The 18,159-nt window shown below is 37.6% G+C and overlaps 1 protein-coding gene across 1 annotated transcript in view; it reads right to left on the bottom strand.

The window, feature by feature from the left end:
- Positions 1–18,159, bottom strand: part of LOC132404738 (spermatogenesis-associated protein 16-like) — a 115,182-nt gene that overhangs the window by 35,056 nt on the left and 61,967 nt on the right. Inside the window, exons 6-8 of the mRNA XM_059989164.1 lie at positions 16,389–16,536; positions 12,743–12,889; positions 5,227–5,339 (exon numbers count right to left, since the gene is read on the bottom strand). Of these exons, the coding sequence (XP_059845147.1) occupies positions 5,227–5,339; positions 12,743–12,889; positions 16,389–16,536 (408 nt within the window). The remainder of the gene's footprint in view (positions 1–5,226; positions 5,340–12,742; positions 12,890–16,388; positions 16,537–18,159) is intronic.

Here is an 18,159-nt window from a genome sequence, read left to right as displayed (position 1 = left end):
CTGTGTTTCAGATTGATCATACTTTGTCTCACCCTTGAAAGATCTCAGGATACAATACAACATGAGTTATTTCCACAATATGGTTTTAAAAAGTGGAAACTGAGAGTTCATCAGCCTTACATCAGTGAGTGCAGCAGCAGGATCCAATCTCCTACCATCATGGCCATGAATAACATGAGGAGAATTCTTTAACAATTGCCATTTTCAGAATGAAGTTGCCTTATTACTTGCTCTAAAAGGAATTATGGAGTGGATTTTGCACATACCTTCAAGCCATAAAACAGTTGTTTCAATTCTGCTATTACACAGATAACCTTATTTCCATTGGCATTGATGGAATGGATGGTTTAAAATGCTTTATAGCTGGGCAGCAAAGTTAAAATTCATAACTAAGATTTCCTTATTGAGATGAAAATAGTTAGGTCCTTCTGTAGATCTGCAGATATTATTACACGAAAATACTAAAGAGACAAGGGAAGAGATCTTGTTCTCTTAAAATAAGTTGCACAGAGGATATAGTTTTCAGCAATAATGTTTTTTAAGAAATGCTAGCATTGGAAAGGATACAGCAACTCTTGAATTTTATGAGGACTTGAAAGTTAAAGGTTAAGATATGGGGACTAGTTCATAGAAGGTGATGGATTACCTTGCTAAGAAATCTAGAATAACTAGAGATTCTGTAGATCAAGTACAAAGAAAAGATTTCTGTTGATTAAGAAATCTAAAACAAATTATGGCAGCCACAATGGAATGAAATCAGAAAGCATCTTTTCACAAGTAATGAAATTTTGCCCTCAAATGGCTATATGAAACCACTTAAAAATTCAAGACCAAGAATAATAGGGTATACAGAAATATGAATCATATAGGAAAACAAAATTAATGTGAGGTGTAGATCAATCATAATTTAATTGAAAAGGCACATGGCATATTCTTCTTCCAGTTGTCCGATATAAATCTGAAAACCTCACATGGAGATTATCCCAGATTTTACATTATCCATGTTTACATGCTATGAAAGTTCTACCAGCTCAAAATGCTTTGTTATATATAGACTTCTTATAAAAAGATGGGCGCAAAGCCATTCAAAAATGTGTTTCTTGCAGCTAAAGAAATGAAGCAACATTATATAATTCTAGAAATATCCTGGAGAAAAGAGGAGTTCCACAGGAACACACACAAACTGCAAGAGTAACTCAACAGGTCAGGCAGCATTCTGATGAAGGGTCTCGGCCTAAAATGTCAACTGTTTATTTATTTCCATAGATGCTGCCTGAACTGCCGGGTTCCTCCAGCATTTTGTGTGGGTTTCTCTTGATTTCCAGCACCTGAAGAATATCTCGTGTTTATGAGTTCCTTAGGATTTCAGGCTCATTTAAAAGGCTGTGCTTCTGAGTGTTCATTACAGACCTTTCCAAAAGCTAACAACAACTTTCACCAAGTAAACTTTCCTAATTGTCAAATATTTATCCAAAAGCTTGAACAAAAGCCTTGTATGTTTATCAGTGTGGATTAGAAAGCACTAGAGATTTGAACTGTGGTGAACGTACAAAAATAAGACACAGCCAACAAAACGTTAATGTCTCAACATCTTTCTGCAATAATCTATATAAGTAAAATAAAGAGCTTTCCTAAATAGTGGACAGACACTGCTGTAAGTAGGGTGAAGGGAGTGGAACACATGACACTTGTTAATGCAAAGGTTTTTGGATTATTCATTCTGTAAATTTGTTGAATCAACTGAAGTTGACTGGTGGCTCAATTCTATTTCTTAATCCCCTTTCATTTTGTTAGTACTTCCTTGGATAAGTGATGCAACATAAAAGCATTTTGGCAAGAATGTTGTGTAACATGACATAGAAACTAATGATTCAAGATAATAATATTGTGGGACTGAAGAATCTTGTTGGGTGACATGGGCAGAAAATGATGAATCAGAATCCCATTCTGTTCCTCTGGATGACCAAGAGAAAGTAATGGAAGTCATTTTGTAACAAAAAATTCAGTCAGTTGTTTAGTAGAAGCCAAGATTACAGACTGATTGATATTCTCCCTGTTTATTCTGGAAAATTGGAAGCAGAAACAATATATGCATTTCATTGTGCATATTCTAAAAAATAACTCTACGCTCCATCACACTGCCTGGTAAATTACACCAGCAGGTTGTGCTCATTCTCCCTGCATACAAACAGAAGCTGAAATGGGAGGATTCAGTAAGGAAAGATGTACAGTACAGTGACAAGCTTCTACACGACTGCTTTGAGTCCGTAGACAGGTTCATGTTCAAAGATTCAGCAACTAGCCAAGATGAGTGTATCACCACCATCATGGACTTTATCAACAAGTATGTTGAAGGCTGTGTACCAAAAGAGGACAATTCTGGTCCCAATTTGACACCACAGATGGTTTCTTTACTGAAGTCTGGAACTGCAGCATTCAAATCAAATGACCCTGACCCTGAAATCAAGAAACAAATTCTGTGAAGCTAAGCAAGATGGTAAAAGGCAATATCAATCCAAAATCGAGTCCCAGACAAGCCATCAGTTGTGGCAGAGCAGGCTATAAAACAAAGTCAGGCAGCATTGCTGTTAACAGTATATTTCTAACCGATGAGCTTAATATATTCTCTAGATTGTTTCAAACAGAATGTGTTTGCAATGTCATCACAACAGCCGCCATTGGATCTGAACCCATAGTCACTATTGTGGACATTAGGTCAGTCTTCCAGAAAATAAACCATGGAGAGCTTTTGGCTTGGTTGAGGTCCTGACAGTGTCCATAAATCCTGTGCAGTTCAACTGGAAGGATTTTTGAAGATGTTTTTAACCCCTCCATGCTTAAATCTAATGTTCCCATCTACTTTAAGAAGACCACTATCGTCCCAATATCTAAGGAAAACAAAGTAATGTGCCTTAATGACTATTGGTCAGTGACCCTAATATCCTTTATCATGAATGTGCCTCAAAAGGCTGTTGTTGGCACGATTTAACCTTAGCCTCCCAGACAACCTCAACCCAATGCAATTTCCTTACCACCAAAACAGGTCTGTGATATATGCCATTTCCATGGCTCTACACTCCTCCCTGGAGCATCTGGACAGTACATGTACCTAGGTTAGGCTATTGTTTATTGCTACAGCTCCACCTTCAATACTATAATTTCAAACAAACTCATCACAAAACTCTGAGATTTGGAAGTCAAAACCTCCCTCTGCAACTGAATCCTTGATGCAGCCTGGAGAGCACTCCGAGTGGTTACATCACTGCCTGGTATGGAGATTCCAATGCACAGGACTGATACAAGCTCAGAGGGCTGTAGACTGAGCCAACTCCATCATGGCACTAGTCTCCACACCATTATGGACACTTTTAAAAGACAACGCCTCAAGACTATGGAATCCATCATTGGGGCTTCTCACCACCCAGGACACGCCCTCTTCTCATTTCTGCCATCACAGAGGAGGTACACGAGCTTGAAGATGCACAGTTAATGTTTTAAGAAAATTTTCTTCCCTCTGCCATCATCTTTTTGAACAATTTATATACACTGTATTCTTATTGTAACTTATAGTGATTTTCTATGTATTGCACTATACTGTTGCAAATTTCACAATATATATCAATGATAATAAACCTGATTCTGACCAACAGGCCGCAATCAGTAAGGCAGCAACATTTCTGTCATAATTATATTAACAACAGTGCCCCACAAGGCTGCATATTTATACTCTACTCCTTGCACTGCCTCAAAGCACTGTGTATTGAATATGAACAGTATGCAAAACAAGCTTTTGACTATACCTCAGTACATGTGACCATTATAATTACAATTCCAATTATTGCCACCTTCGAGCAATTAGACCTGTCTTAGAGAAGTTCACTGTAAATGTCAATTTGAGAGAATATAATTGCATCAGAGCCGAGACAATGTGGCACAGTAACATTGATGCACGAGATTCAATGGGACTGTCTGATACTAATGCTATAAATTACAATGTCATAAGAAGTCCATGATCAATACCAATATAAATGTAAATATACAGTGTCTAGGATGTAAACAACCAAATGTTAGTGGGTTACAAATTACATCCTCTACATTTATCACATAATCTTGCCTAAATTTGACAAATAGAATTAAAAACAAATCAATTAAAATGGTGCAGTGTATAAGTACACAAATTATTTCAGGCCATTCGAAGTGTATACATACCATATTTACCAATTTAAAAGGCTGTACTGATTTCATTCAAGGTCAAGCAGTTTCAAACATCTGTTCATACCTCAGTAATCTCCTGCATTATATTTATACTTCTAAATGGCTCTGTTGATTTCAAACAAAGTCAGATCTTCAAGCAGTTTTAATTAACAATTTGGAGGTTTTTAACGTCCATTTTCTTTTGAGAAAAATTCTCAGGGGATTTGATAACAGCGAGGAAAAGCATAAGTGAAATTGGCAGTTTACTTTTTAAAACAGTATATTCTTATTTACATTTAAGCTTTACTGTCCATCCCACATACCAATTAAATTGCATCAAACACTATCACAGAGATGAGACATTGCAAATGGACAATTGGATTTGCACCTTGATAATAATTTCTTTCCCCGTAGGTTAGATTATAAAATGTTATTAAATTTAATGGAATGCATCTTAGAAAAGGTCAACAATAATTCAAATGTATATTTTTATAGAACGGAGAAAATATTTACAGTGAGCCAATTATAGAAAAAGTTTCATAAGTATAAATCTACTATACTTGTTTAACTTTATGAAGTTTTTTAAAAAAATCACTATGGTGACTTTTGCTCAATCCCCATATGGACAAATGGGGCCTACTCTAAGATATTCTAGTGAGTGGGAAGAAATAGATTTCTGACAATATGAAATTAACTCATTACTTTTGATCTGACTCAATGCCACTTTATGCAACAACTAATTTGGGTAGTGGTTTGTCATTGTTATAATTACTACAAACCAGCAATAAGACAAATCATGATGTTATTAGTACTAACATTTTTTCTCTAAATAATTAGGAAGACTGCACATTGAAAACTATATTATTTATTTTTTGTGGATTTGCTAATAGTATATATTGAAGGTACTTAAATGAATTCAAAAATGAGCTAAAATATGCAATAGCAGCTTCTTGATGTAAATCTTCAATACTAAGAAAAGATTTCAGTTGCTCCATGGGTCCATGCGTCAATTTAATAAATTAATATACCCACAGCTAATTTAGTGCACAGTGTAAAATCTAAAACTGGCAGGATCCTCCTCCCAAGGATATCCATGTTCTTCTCAACTTCTTTTACAGTCAGTGACCAAAATGGTGTCCTAGATTCTAGAAAATATTAAGAAACATTTATGGTTTTTCCATCTGCCTTTACAAAGGGGCTTAATATATTTTAGATGAAAAATGCAACCATTAAGCAAAATATCATTGTCACATCTTGGAATGTTTGATTGTTCTCTTTATGGAAAAAATGGGAATTGGTTATTTTTAACTGATAGGCTTTAAAAACAGTTTAGAAAAGCCACAGCTTCAAAGTGGATTTATTGGCAAATTTGCTATGCATTCAAGATACATATTAGAACTGGAGGAGTCATTTTCTGAAACATTGCCCACTACAAGGTTTAAGACTGATTAACTGCCTCATCCTTAGTTTATAAAACCATGATCAACTGTATCCATTTTGAGAATGGCAAAGATGGTTCTTCCATTCCATTCCTAAACAAGGTAACAAGTGATGTTCCACAGGAATCTGTGTTAGGGCTGCTGCTTTTTACATTATGTGTCAATGATTTGAATGATGGAATTGATGATTTTATGGCCAATAGGTGGTGGGGTAAGTGGTGTTGAGGATGCAGACAGGCTACAGAAGGACTTGGGTACATAAGGAAAATGGGTAAAGAAGTGGTGGTGGAGGAGGCAGATACAATAGGGTCTTTTAAGAGCCTCCTGGATGGACACATGGAGCTAAGAAAAATAGAGGGCTATGGGTAAGCCTAGGTAGTTCTAAGTAAGGACATGTTTGGCACAGGTTTGTGGGCCAAAGGGCCTGTATTGTGCAGTAGGTTTTCTATGTTTCTATGTTTTTATGAAGTGGAAAATGGAATATAGTGTCAGGAAGTATATGGTCATGCACTTTGGTAGAAGAAATAAAAGCAGACTATTTTCTAAATAGAGAGAAAATTCAAAAATTTGAGGTAAAAAGGAACTTGGGTGTAAGATTCCCTAAAGGTTAATTTGCAAGTTCAGTCAGTGGTGAGAAAGGCAAATGTAAATTTGGCATTAATTTCAAGAGGACAAGAATATATAAGCAAGGGTGTAACATTGAGCCTTTATAAGGAAGTGGTGAAGCCTCGCCTGGAGTATTGAGAGCAGTTTTGCACCCATTATCTAAGAAAGTATGTGCTGACATTGGAGAGGGTTCAAAGGAGGTTTATGAAAATGATTCTGGGATTGAAAGGCTTGTCATGTGAGGAGTGTTTAATTGCTTTGGGATTGTACTCACTGGAATTCAGAGGAATGAGGAGGGATCTTATTGAAACCTATTGAATGTTGGAAGGCCTTGATAGAGTAGATATGGAAAGAATGTCTCCTATTATGAGGGAGTCTAGGACCAGAGGACACTGTCTCAGAATTAGGGAGTCCTAATAGAATGGAGATGAGGAGAAATTTCTTTAGCCAGAGAGTGGTGAATATGTGGAATTTGTTGCCACAGACAGCTGTACAGGCTAAATTATTGGTATATTTAAGGCAGGGGTTGATAGATACTTGATTAGTTAGGGCACGAAGGGATTCAGGGAGAAGGCAAGAGATTGGGGCTGAGAGGGAAACTGCAAATGTCACTCCACTCTTCAAGAAAGGAGAGAGGCAGAAGAAAGGAAACTATAGGCCAGTTAGCTTAACCTCAGTGGTTGTGAAGATGTTGGAGTCAATTATTAAAGATTAGGTCTCAGGGTACTTGGGTGCACATGATAAAATAGGCCATACTCAGCATGGTTTCTTCGAGAAAAAATCTTGTCTGACAACTCAATTGGAATTCTTTGAAGAAATAACAAGCGGGATAAAGAAAGGAGAATCATGTTGTGTAGTTAGATTTTCAGAAGGCTTTTGACAAGGTGCCACACAAATGGCTGCTTAACAAGCTTCAAGCCCATAGTATTACAGGAAAGATTCCAGAATGGATAAAGCAGTGGCTGATTGGCAGGAGGCAGAGTGGGAATAAAGGGAGCCTCTTCTGGTTGGCTGCCAGTGACTAGTGGTGTTCCACAGGGGTCTGTGTTGGGACTGATTCTTTTTACGTTATATGTCAGTGACTTGGATAATGGAATTGATGGCTTTGTTGCAAAGTTTACAGATGGTATGAAGATAGGTGGAGGGCAGATAATTTTGAGGAAGTAGAGAGGCTACAGAAGGACTTGGACAGATTAGGAGATTGGGCAAAGAAGTAGTAGATGGGATACAGTGTTGGGAAGTGTATGGTCATGCACTTTGGTAGAAGAAATGAAAGGGTTGACTATTTTCTAAATGGAGAGAAAATACAAAAAACTGAGGTGCAAAGGGACTTGGGAGTCCTTGTGCAGGATTCTCTAAAGGTTAATTTGCAGGTTGAGTCTGTGGTGAGGAAGGCAAACGCAATGTTAGCATTCGTTTCAAGAGGACTATAATACAAAAGCATGGATGTAATGTTGAGACTTTATAAAGCACTGGTGAGGCCACACTTGGCGTACTTTAAGCAGTTTTGTTTTTATCTAAGACAGGATGTGCTGACATTGGAGAGGGTTCAAAGGAGCTTCACAAAATTGATTCTGGGATTGAAAGGCGTCATATGAGGAGTGTTTGATGGCTCTGAGCATGTATTCCCTAGAATTCAGAAGCATGAGCTATGATCTCAATGAAACCTATCGAACGGTGAAATGCCGCAATAGAGTGGTTGTGGAGAGGATGGTTCCTGTGGTGGATCTAAGACCAGAGGACACAGACTCAGAATAGAGGAGCGTCCTTTTAGAATGGAGATTAGGAGGAATTTCTTTAACTAGAGTTGTTAATCTGTGGAATTCATTGCCACAGACAGTTGTTGAAGCTTAGTTTGTATGTATATTTAAGGCAGAGGTAGATAGATTATTGATTGATAAAGGCATGAGGGATATGGGGAGAAGTCAGTAGATTGGAGCTGAGAGGAAAATTGGATCAACCATGATGAAAAGGCAGAGCAGACTCAATGGGCCAAATGGCCTAATTCTGCTTCTATATCCTGCAGGCTTATGCTCTTATGATAAAGGGGAGTGGATATGGAAAGGATGCTTCATGTAGTGGGGGAGTCTTAGACCAGTGGGCACAGCCTCAGAATTCAAGGACATCCCTTTGGAAGAGAGATGAGAAGAAATTTTCTTAGCTAGAGCATGGTGAATCTATGGAATTCATTGCCACAGACATCTATGGAGGCCAAATCTTTGGGTCTATTTAAAGCTGAGGTTGATAGGTTCTTAATTAGTAAGAGTGTCAAAGGTTATGGGGAGAAGGCAAGAAAATGGGGTTGATGAGGATACTAAACCAGCCATAATAGAACAGCGGAGCAGACGATGAATCAAATGGCCTAATTCTGCTCCTTTTTCTTATGTCTTATGGGCCCAAGGCCCTGTTTCTGCACCGACTCCACAATGTCAGAAAGTAATCTCATGGGGCCTACGTTATGGAAGAAACTGAAAATGAAGATGTGAGATTTATATACAGTATAGTTATTGGTAATGTTGTTTCTAAGTGACCTTGATGATTCATATCTGATCTCATTTCACTAAATTATGTTTTTGCCAGTCTATAGAAATATTGGAGGTGCATGTGGAAAATTACAATAATCATCTCAGATCATAGTGGGATCTTGAAATTATTCCACTGGATCATTATGATGTAGTTAGATACCAGATAGTACAAGAACACATCTGAAGCATTGAAAGGTAGTCTGACAAGGGTTTATACTCCAGTGATCCAAGATCAAACCTGAGCTCTGGCACAATCTGTGTGACTACTTTGCATTTGTGTAGGTGGACTAGGTTTCCCCCAAAACCCTAAAATGTGATAATTATTGTGAATTGGCAGTTATAAATTACTGCATGTGGGTGTGGGAGAATCAGCATGGCAATGATGTGCACATGAGCGAGAATAGGTTACTGGGAAATAAGTAGGGAAATGAGATTGATGCAATTACTCCGACAACCAGCATTTCTTTTATGTGCCAAGATGGCTTCCTTCTGTATAATGAGAAAATAATGGAAAATGTGATCCAGAAAATGAATTTCGTGAACCGTAATTAAAGTACTATCATTATCAATAACTGACCAATAGATTACTTAGCCCATTGTATTGCACAACTGGAAATCATATACTTCTATCACTCAGATAAATACAATATCTCGTCAATTATTTTCCACTGACATTTGTTGACAAGCTTTTTGCTCCAGATTAAAGTACCCACTAACATCTTGAAGAATAAGCAGAATTTAAATACACACTAAGCTGTTTAAAGTAAGCCTGCATTAGTGACTCATGTGTGGATCACTAACACAATTACTACGCAAAAGTCTGAAGTCCATGTGTTCAGATTACTTTGACAATTTTCTCCATCCTCTACTGATGTAACATAGAAACATATAAAATAGGTGCAGAAGTAGGCCATTCGGCCCTTCAAGCCTGCACCACCATTCAGTATGATCATGGCTGACCATTCAACTCAGAACCCTGTACCTGCTTTCTCTCCATACCCCAGATCCCTTTAGCCACAAGGGCCATATCTAACTTCCTCTTAAATCTAGCCAATGAACTGCCCTCAACTGTTTCCTGTGGCAGAGAATTCCACAGATTCACCACTCTGTGTGAAAAAGTTTTTCCTCACCTTGGTCCTAAAAGGCTTCCCCTTTATCCTTAAACTGTAATAAGTTACATTTTGATCAGTTCTAATCATGACAATTACGTGAATACAGAATTGGATGGATACTTTCCTTTTCCTCCCAGAGTAGACTGCAAAGTAGGAGCTGAGAAATTGGTAATTTAGTAGAGAGGAGGGAGATAATGTTCATGCCAACTTCAAAGATGTATGAGGCAAAAGAATAGGTTAAATAGCTTGATAAAGGGCGTTGGAGTAAACAGTGGACAAATGTTTTAGGGACTGGTTGTTAAATTGACAGGATGGTGAAATAGATTAAACTGTAGCTTTAAGAGAGGAGTTGAGGTATGCTTAAAGTACAAATAATGCAATGAGATTTGGGAAAGTGCCATAAAATGGATTGCTATGGGCAAATTACCTATCTCTGTCTTATACTTTACTACATTTTTATGTTGAGAGTCAGTAAGTCTTTTAATCATCTATTCATAGTTGAGACAGAATATTGAAAGATTTATTTAATCACAAGGGTCCATACATCATAGAGAATCCTTTGATCGAATATCTGTAAGAGTATATTTTGCAGATTGGATGATTTGATTGTAATCAAGAGTGAAAAAAATTGCAAAATTTTCCCTTTCCCACCAAGTCAAAAATAATGGGCCAACTGCAAGGCCCCAGTATAACCTTAAATAACATTCTTTAGTATAGTACAAGTTTTTGGATAAAGTTAAGGACCCTGTTGACACAATATCACACTTAACAGTACTGCTACACCTATGGACCATTGTTCTTAATCAGCAATTCAATCAAATGTAAATCTTTCTTTTGGCATTTACCAATGTAATTATCACCAGTTAACATTCATATCTGGGATGGTTTTAGTTCTATAAATTTACATTCTCTTCTTGCCATTGAAAATCAGATTTTCCTTTTATTAATTTATATCTACTTCTATGATTCAGTGGGAATATATCTGTCTAAAGTACAACTTCATAAGAGTAACATGAACCACAGCATGACAGCACCATGTTGTATATTGGAAAAATAGTTGTGTCTGTTTTCTATAACAAAAGGAAAGTCATTCACCAGTTAATGTTTCCATGGTGGGTAAGTTAGTCTTTATATAGTATTTTTGTAGAAAAATGTTATCAAGATGCTTCCCAGCTAAAAATAGGGCCAAAATATGAACAAGGAGAATTGATTTTGAATAAGATATTGAGTGAATATAGATTTACAGTAAGGCAGAGAGAAAAGTAATTCTAGATTGAAGGAAATGTTGAAGGAAATGTCATGTCTGTGAAACACCCTGGTTCACATTTTCACTGCTATGTTGTAGGTATTTCATGTTAGCAGTTCTATAAGAGCAGTCTGTTCTGCTTTTACCCTGTTTCGGCAATTGTTGAAGATAAGGGATGCTGAGGAATGTGTGTCATCCAACTAGGATGATGGAACTAGGAGAAGGTCTGAGAGAACACTGGGGGAAGAGGTTTTGTGAGGGACTCTAAGGTTGGTCTTGGGTTTTCGTTTTGCTTGGCGGGAGACGAAGAGAGAAGATGCTGGAGAGAATCCGTTTTAGGACTTGACCTGATGGGGGACCATAATTCGATGGAGCCAAGTGTCGAGATCAACTGAGGATTAGTGAATATGAATTTTAGGAAGAGTTGAGCTCCAACTTGTGCACATTGGACTGTTTAATTATAATGGGCCCTTTTTGTTTCTTGTTTTTTTCTTTACTATCTCTTAAGTTAAGATTCATAAATATAATTCCTTTAAGCATATGCAGTGTGCTGTCTATTGTCTCTTGGCAGTGAGTTGTAACAGGATAGCAAACTACACAGCGTCCACACAAACCGGGGTTTGGGGTGGCAGAGCCGCCTCAATCTCATGGGCTTGGTGGGACTGGAGTATGTCTTCCCTATACTTACACAGCCAAGGAAACCAGAGGGGTTTTATCTGTTTAAATTCAGGCAACTGTGTCTCATACAGTGGAGACAAAACAGAGGAGCAAAACCCAGTGGGGTTGGTTTACACTTACATTTTTTATGGCTAAAGGCAAAGTGAATGCAGTTAATGGCACCATAAGCGCCACTGGGAAGTTTGCAATCCTGGAGCACCTGAAAATGTCTGGCCTTCTGCTGCTCATTGTTAAAGCAGAAAATGTGGTTCTCTTTTCAAGTAGACAGCATCTATAACTTTCCTATGGTGCATGTTCCCCCAGCATTTCTCTGGAAAGACTCAGAACTGAAGAAATGCATTTTTAAGCATTTTTTTTACAGTTCTATGCTAGTGATCATTGGTTAACTTTTACAAAAAAACTTAGCAGGTAGTTCAAAACCCAAACTCAGATAAGGTATGCATTGTTCTTCTGCAGCAGCTTTGACAGAGAGAGAAAAAAATGCAATAGATGCTAGTGAGCTGGTCGAGTAACTGTAATAAATGGCATTTGATACCTATAGCCTAGAAACGGAGTTTCCATGTACAATACATCAGAAATACAAAGTTCACCTTGAAAAGTACTGTGAGAAACTTTTAAGACAAATTGTTTCTCAAATCAAGCTTTTCATGGTATGGCAGTGACTATAACTTTACATGTTTAAGTTTTCTTTATTGTCTAGTCCACTTAAATATGTCATTATAGCACTTTATACTGTACTTTGGCTTTTGTTTGAACATAACTAATACTAAGCCCCAGATATACTGGAATTGCTCTTTGGGCAGATTTATCTAGTTAATTGCCATAACCCCAGCACATTCATGTTCTTTTTTAATACTTTCGCCAATCATCAGCTGAAGTTGCAACAATCAGAAAAATTCCTAATGAAATTTGACGTAGCATTTACAATGGTAATTATTGTACCTGTGAATGTTGGTGACCTTCTACTTATGATCTTCTCCAAAAAGTTTCCATCCTCTGGATTCTTGAAACCAAGTAACAACATGTAATGCTGTGTGAAGGCTTCAGACCAGTCAACAGTCTGAGGCAGGATATGATTTGTACCAGGATCTGAAAATTACCATACACCTCAATGTTGAATAATTTTTGGCACAAGACCTATAAATGTTCTCACCGAAACTATTTGTGCTCTGCACTTTGGAAACAGTGAACATAATTTAGGAAAAAATAAACTTAAATAATACCATAAGCAGAAAACTGAGCGATAGTCTTCATCGTAGGATCAGAGAGGGTTAGCAATTTTAAATTCCTCGGTGAATTCGGAGGACCTGTTCTGGGCCCAGCACGTAAGTGCAATTATGAAGAAAGCACAACAGCACCTCTACTTCCTTAGGAGTTTGCAAAGATTCAACATGTCATCTATAACTTTGACAAACTTCTGTAGATCTGGCTGCATCACAGCCTGATATGAAAACACCAAAGCACTTGAATGGAAAATCCTACAAAATGTAGTGGATATGGCCCAGTCCATCACAACAAAAGCTCTCCCTACTACTGAGCGCATCAACACAGAGTATTGTTACATGAAAGTAGCATCCATCATCAAGGACACCCACCGCCTAAGTCATGCTCTGATCTCGCTGCTACCATCAGAAAGAAGGTACAGGAATCTCAGGACTCACACCACCAGGTTCAGGAACAGTTACTACCCCTCAACTATCAGGCTCTTGAACCAAATGAGATAACTTCACTGAACTTCACTTGTCCCATCGCTGAAATATTCTCTATGGACTCACTTTCAAGGACTCTACTCTACATCTCATGTTCTTGCTATTTATTGCTTGCTTGCTTATCTATCTATCTATTTATTTATTATTTCCTTCTTTTCATATTTGCATAGGCTGTTGTCTTTTACATACTGGTTGAACGCCCCAAGTTGGTGCAGTCTTTCATTGGTTCTATTATGGTTATTATTTTATTATGGAGTAATTAACTATGCCCACAAGAAAATTAACCTCAGGATTGTATATGGCATTCATTTCAAGAGGACTAGAATACAAAAGTAACGATGTAATGTTGAGGTTGTATAAGGCGCTGGTGAAGCCTCATTGAGAGAATTGTGAGCAGTTTTCGGCCCCTTATTTAGGAAAAAAATATGCTGATGTTGGAGAAGATTCAAAGGAGTTTTACAAGAATGATTCTGGGATTGAAAATGAGGTGCGTTTGATGGCTCTGGGCCTATAATCACTGGAATTCAGAAGAATGAGGATGGATCTATTGAAGCCTCTCAAATGTTAAAAGTCCTCAATAGAGTGGATGTGGAGAGGATGTTTCCTATGGTGGGGTAGTCGAGAACCAGCGGACACAGCCTCAGAATAGAGGACTGGTAACTTATAATGGAGATGAGGAGGAATTTCTTTAGCCAGAGTGGTGAATCTGTTGAATTTGTTGCCACAGACAGCTGTGGAAGCCAAGTCATTTGATATATTTAAGACAGAGGTTGATACATTCTTGAATAGTCAGCGTATGAAGGGTTATGGCAGGAGATTGGGGCTGAGAGGAAAATGGATCAGCCATGATAAAATAGCAGAGCAGACTTGATGAGCCAAACGGCCTAATTTTGCTCCTATATCTTATGGCCTTTTCAAATCAGATTGACTGATTATTCTCCCAACCAGACATTGTTTTTAACTTTGATAAGTGACCTTTATAGTTTAATATCAAAAAGGATTGCAACTATAAGATTCTTCATCCGTTGTGCAATTAAATTTACAGGCAAAAGTGTGCAATATACCTTTATTATGACTCATCTATTTGTGTTACCACTTTAGGAGGCTTATGGATTTTCACCCCAGGATCCATGTGGACATGAATGTTCCTTAATGTCCTGCCATTTACTGTAAGCTTTCCTCTTACCAAATTGCAAGAACTCACACTCGTGTGGATTAAACACAATCTGCTATTTCTCTGCCCACTTTTCCAAATGGTCTATATCTTGCTGAATCCTTTGCCAACCTTTCTCACCATCAAGAATTCCACCAATTTTTTTGCAAGCTTACTAATAAACCCACTACATTTCCATATAGCAAGCAACAAATTTTGAAACTGGTTGTAAGATAAGGAATGACTCCATCAAAAATGACATCTAATAATTGTGCAGAATTTCGTGAATCACAGTAGACACTATAGTGTGTGCACAGTTAACAGCTGCTGGAAATATAACTGCATTTTACTTTCTCTTGCTGGGGTCCAGTGAACCGATCAAGGTTATTGCAATGCTAGGCGTTACAGGCTTTGCTGTGTCATAGCAAACCAGTGACATATGTGGCATTATGGCCAGGGCACCTCAGCACAACCTTGCATCAGAACTAGAAGAATAATTCACTGTTAATTTCCACATAGCATACAAAAGGGGAGAATCTTTGTGGCCACTGTCCTATATCTTGGCTGCACCATGATGTTTTAATTCTGTTACATTCCACCATGCAATTGCATTTCAGCGACCCCAGCAAAGCAAGACTGACCAATGGGTGACAAATTCAAATTTCTGATAATGAGTCTGACAACACTAGTACCCACAGGCTTAGGCATAGCATGCAAATAATAAAAGCTATGTTGTCATCCAATATCCATCAGAGCAGTAGAATCCTTATTGTATAGCTGTATAACTTCACAGAATTGCTTCTTAATAGCTCTTTAGCAATCAACTGAGGAGCAAAAGCATGAGGAAAACAGAGAAAAAGATGCTGAACAGGAGGAAGAGGGAGGAGACAATTAAAATAGTTCCTTGGAATTGAGTAGCATTTCAACAACTGGAAATCCTAGTCTTTATTCATCAACACCTTACCTTTATTCTGGCTGAATATCCGTTTGTCTATTTGACTGGTGTCAAATTAGTCATTTAAATATTTAAGTAAAATGGAGCCATAGAACATAAAATTTAAACTCCTTTTTTTCTGTTACTAAAATATTCTACATTTCCAAGCACCAGAAAGCAGTGAAATAGCAGCTATATCTTTAGGAAAGTGGGAGAAATCCTGAGTAGCTGTGAATAAATTTACATGATTAAAAGAAGCAGAAGCAACTGAAGTGCTATTGGACTGCTGGCTTCATTAAAGCACAGGACATGACACATTTCATAAAGCACCCACTACGTACCCACTATGGAAAAATCAAAGTGTCAACTGCAGCTTTAAACTGAAAGGACTATTAATCTATCAAAATGTAAACATAGTACACTCCCTGCTAGATAACAATGCATTTCAGGGAATATAGTTCATTTTCATTTTAAAAGAAATTTCACATAATTGTATAAAAGAATTCTAATTGCCGAAGAGCAAACAGGACATTAGAATTTTGTACAGTATTCAATTTTTGATCAATCTTACGATAATGATATAAATAGGAAATAACATGATTGTTTATAGTTAACACAGGGGATAGAAATTTATGTCAAAAGTTGGTACATAACAAATGTCCTTGAATCACTTTTTTGTTATACATTATAATAGTGGATAAAAATAGCTTATCCAGTACCTGTCCATTTTGCACAAGTCAAATTTCTACCATCTGTTATTTAAAAGTCAGAGATTAAATTTCACTTAATTACCTGCATAAAGGTAGCTGGCATAAGAAGGATGTTTGTTCCTGAAAACCTCTTTTATTTTTTCTATTTGTACCGCAGTTGGTTTCACTGCAATTGGTGTGTACATAACTGAAAATGTTTCAGCTTGTGTGATACCTTCTTCCAACATTGCCTAGTTTCATAAAGAAACATGAAACATGAAACACATGAAACACTAAAAAAAAGTACATCATGCACATCATTTCTACTATATGTAATGCCTGACATTACTGCTATGTAAAACTACATAGTCATGTCACTGCAATGGAAACTTCCAGGGAAGAATATTGCAATCGAAACCTTTCAAAACATCACAAAATTCTGTGACGAAGGAGGAAAGCACTGAAACTTGGCATAAATTTTCAATCTTAATTGAAATATATCCACTTCACAGGCACTAATTTTAATGAAGTTATATCATTTTCTTCAATTGCACTGGATTGAAAAGTCCATTACAGATTTCACCACTTCTTTCTAGAAATTTGGAAAATTCAAAACTATACTTGCACTGACAAGAGAATCAGTATTTCCTTTTTTAATGCTGGAGAAGGAAGCATGCAATCATTGCAGCACCGAAGTGGAAAGGGTCAAGTGCAGCACTAATTGCTACTGTCCCAGGAGGAATGCCAATTCAGGGAAGAAGTCACTGAACATAACAATATACGTATTCATATTTAATCCTCCTCCCCATATTTCAGCTCCTGCTTATCTGCTGGAAACACTGCAGATTGAGTATAACTATTTGTCTTTAGGTTAAGGCAGATTTCCATCCACATGAACAGACAGTTCACAAGTCAGAAAAGTGGGTGCGAACCAAATATCCAGGCAGCAAAGATGCCTATACGTCTACAGCAATTGGCAAATCCATATGGATGGTCTCCCAGACACTCACTTGTATGTAGGTTACAAATGCATTAATCAGGGATCATAACCTGGGAAGGACCTGTAATTATTTTTACTTAACTGCGCCATACTTACTAATTAAATCTTTTGTTTGTACACTCTAGGACAGGGGTTCTCAACCAGGGGTGTGAGATGGAATTTCAGGGGGTGTGATAAAGAGTGGCTTGTGTCCCTGAGTGACGACTCACGAGTCATCACTCAGCCAGCTGCCAGTGTGCCTTGAGAAGTGGTAGTGACGTTTGTCCCAAGCACATTCCATTCTCCTGCTACCCAAGTCAAGACAGATATAAATTCACTCCAGTCTCCTGCTGTCCGAGTCAACGTTGAGGATTCTCATCAGTGTTACCTGGGAGTTACACCTCAGAGTTGAGGAGACTCATCAATGTTAGCTAGAAGGTTACATCTCAGAGTTAAAAACCATCGCATAATGCCAAAATCTTTATACATCCTGAATCAACCATCGAGTAACAACTTCGCGTTAAAACCAAACCCACGAACAGTAGGTAAATTATTTAATTATAAAAAGCCGCATTTTGATAAAAAGCAGCTGAAGTCATTCATTCATATTTGTCTCAATGCATTAAAGAAGTTTCTGAATTTCAAAGGTTTTTTTCTCGTAAAAGGTTTGTAACCCCCTGGGTCGCCTCAGGCTCGCTCAGCTCGTTCTCGTCTAGGGGGAGCAGCCTTCAGCCCCACCAAACTGGGTAATCAGCTAGTGTGGATGCTGTGTGATGTCCCTGCCTCGCCAAAGAACAGACAGGGCACCATATGCGATTAAATGATTACAGTTTATGAAGATTACTATAACTAAGTAATTAATAATGATACAGTATACATGAAGGAAAAGAAAATA

This window comes from Hypanus sabinus, chromosome 2 (assembly GCF_030144855.1).
Source record: "Hypanus sabinus isolate sHypSab1 chromosome 2, sHypSab1.hap1, whole genome shotgun sequence".
NCBI classification, from domain to species: domain Eukaryota; kingdom Metazoa; phylum Chordata; class Chondrichthyes; order Myliobatiformes; family Dasyatidae; genus Hypanus; species Hypanus sabinus.
Note: the sequence above shows the minus strand (reverse complement) of the source record. Positions and strands in the feature narration are given on the sequence as shown.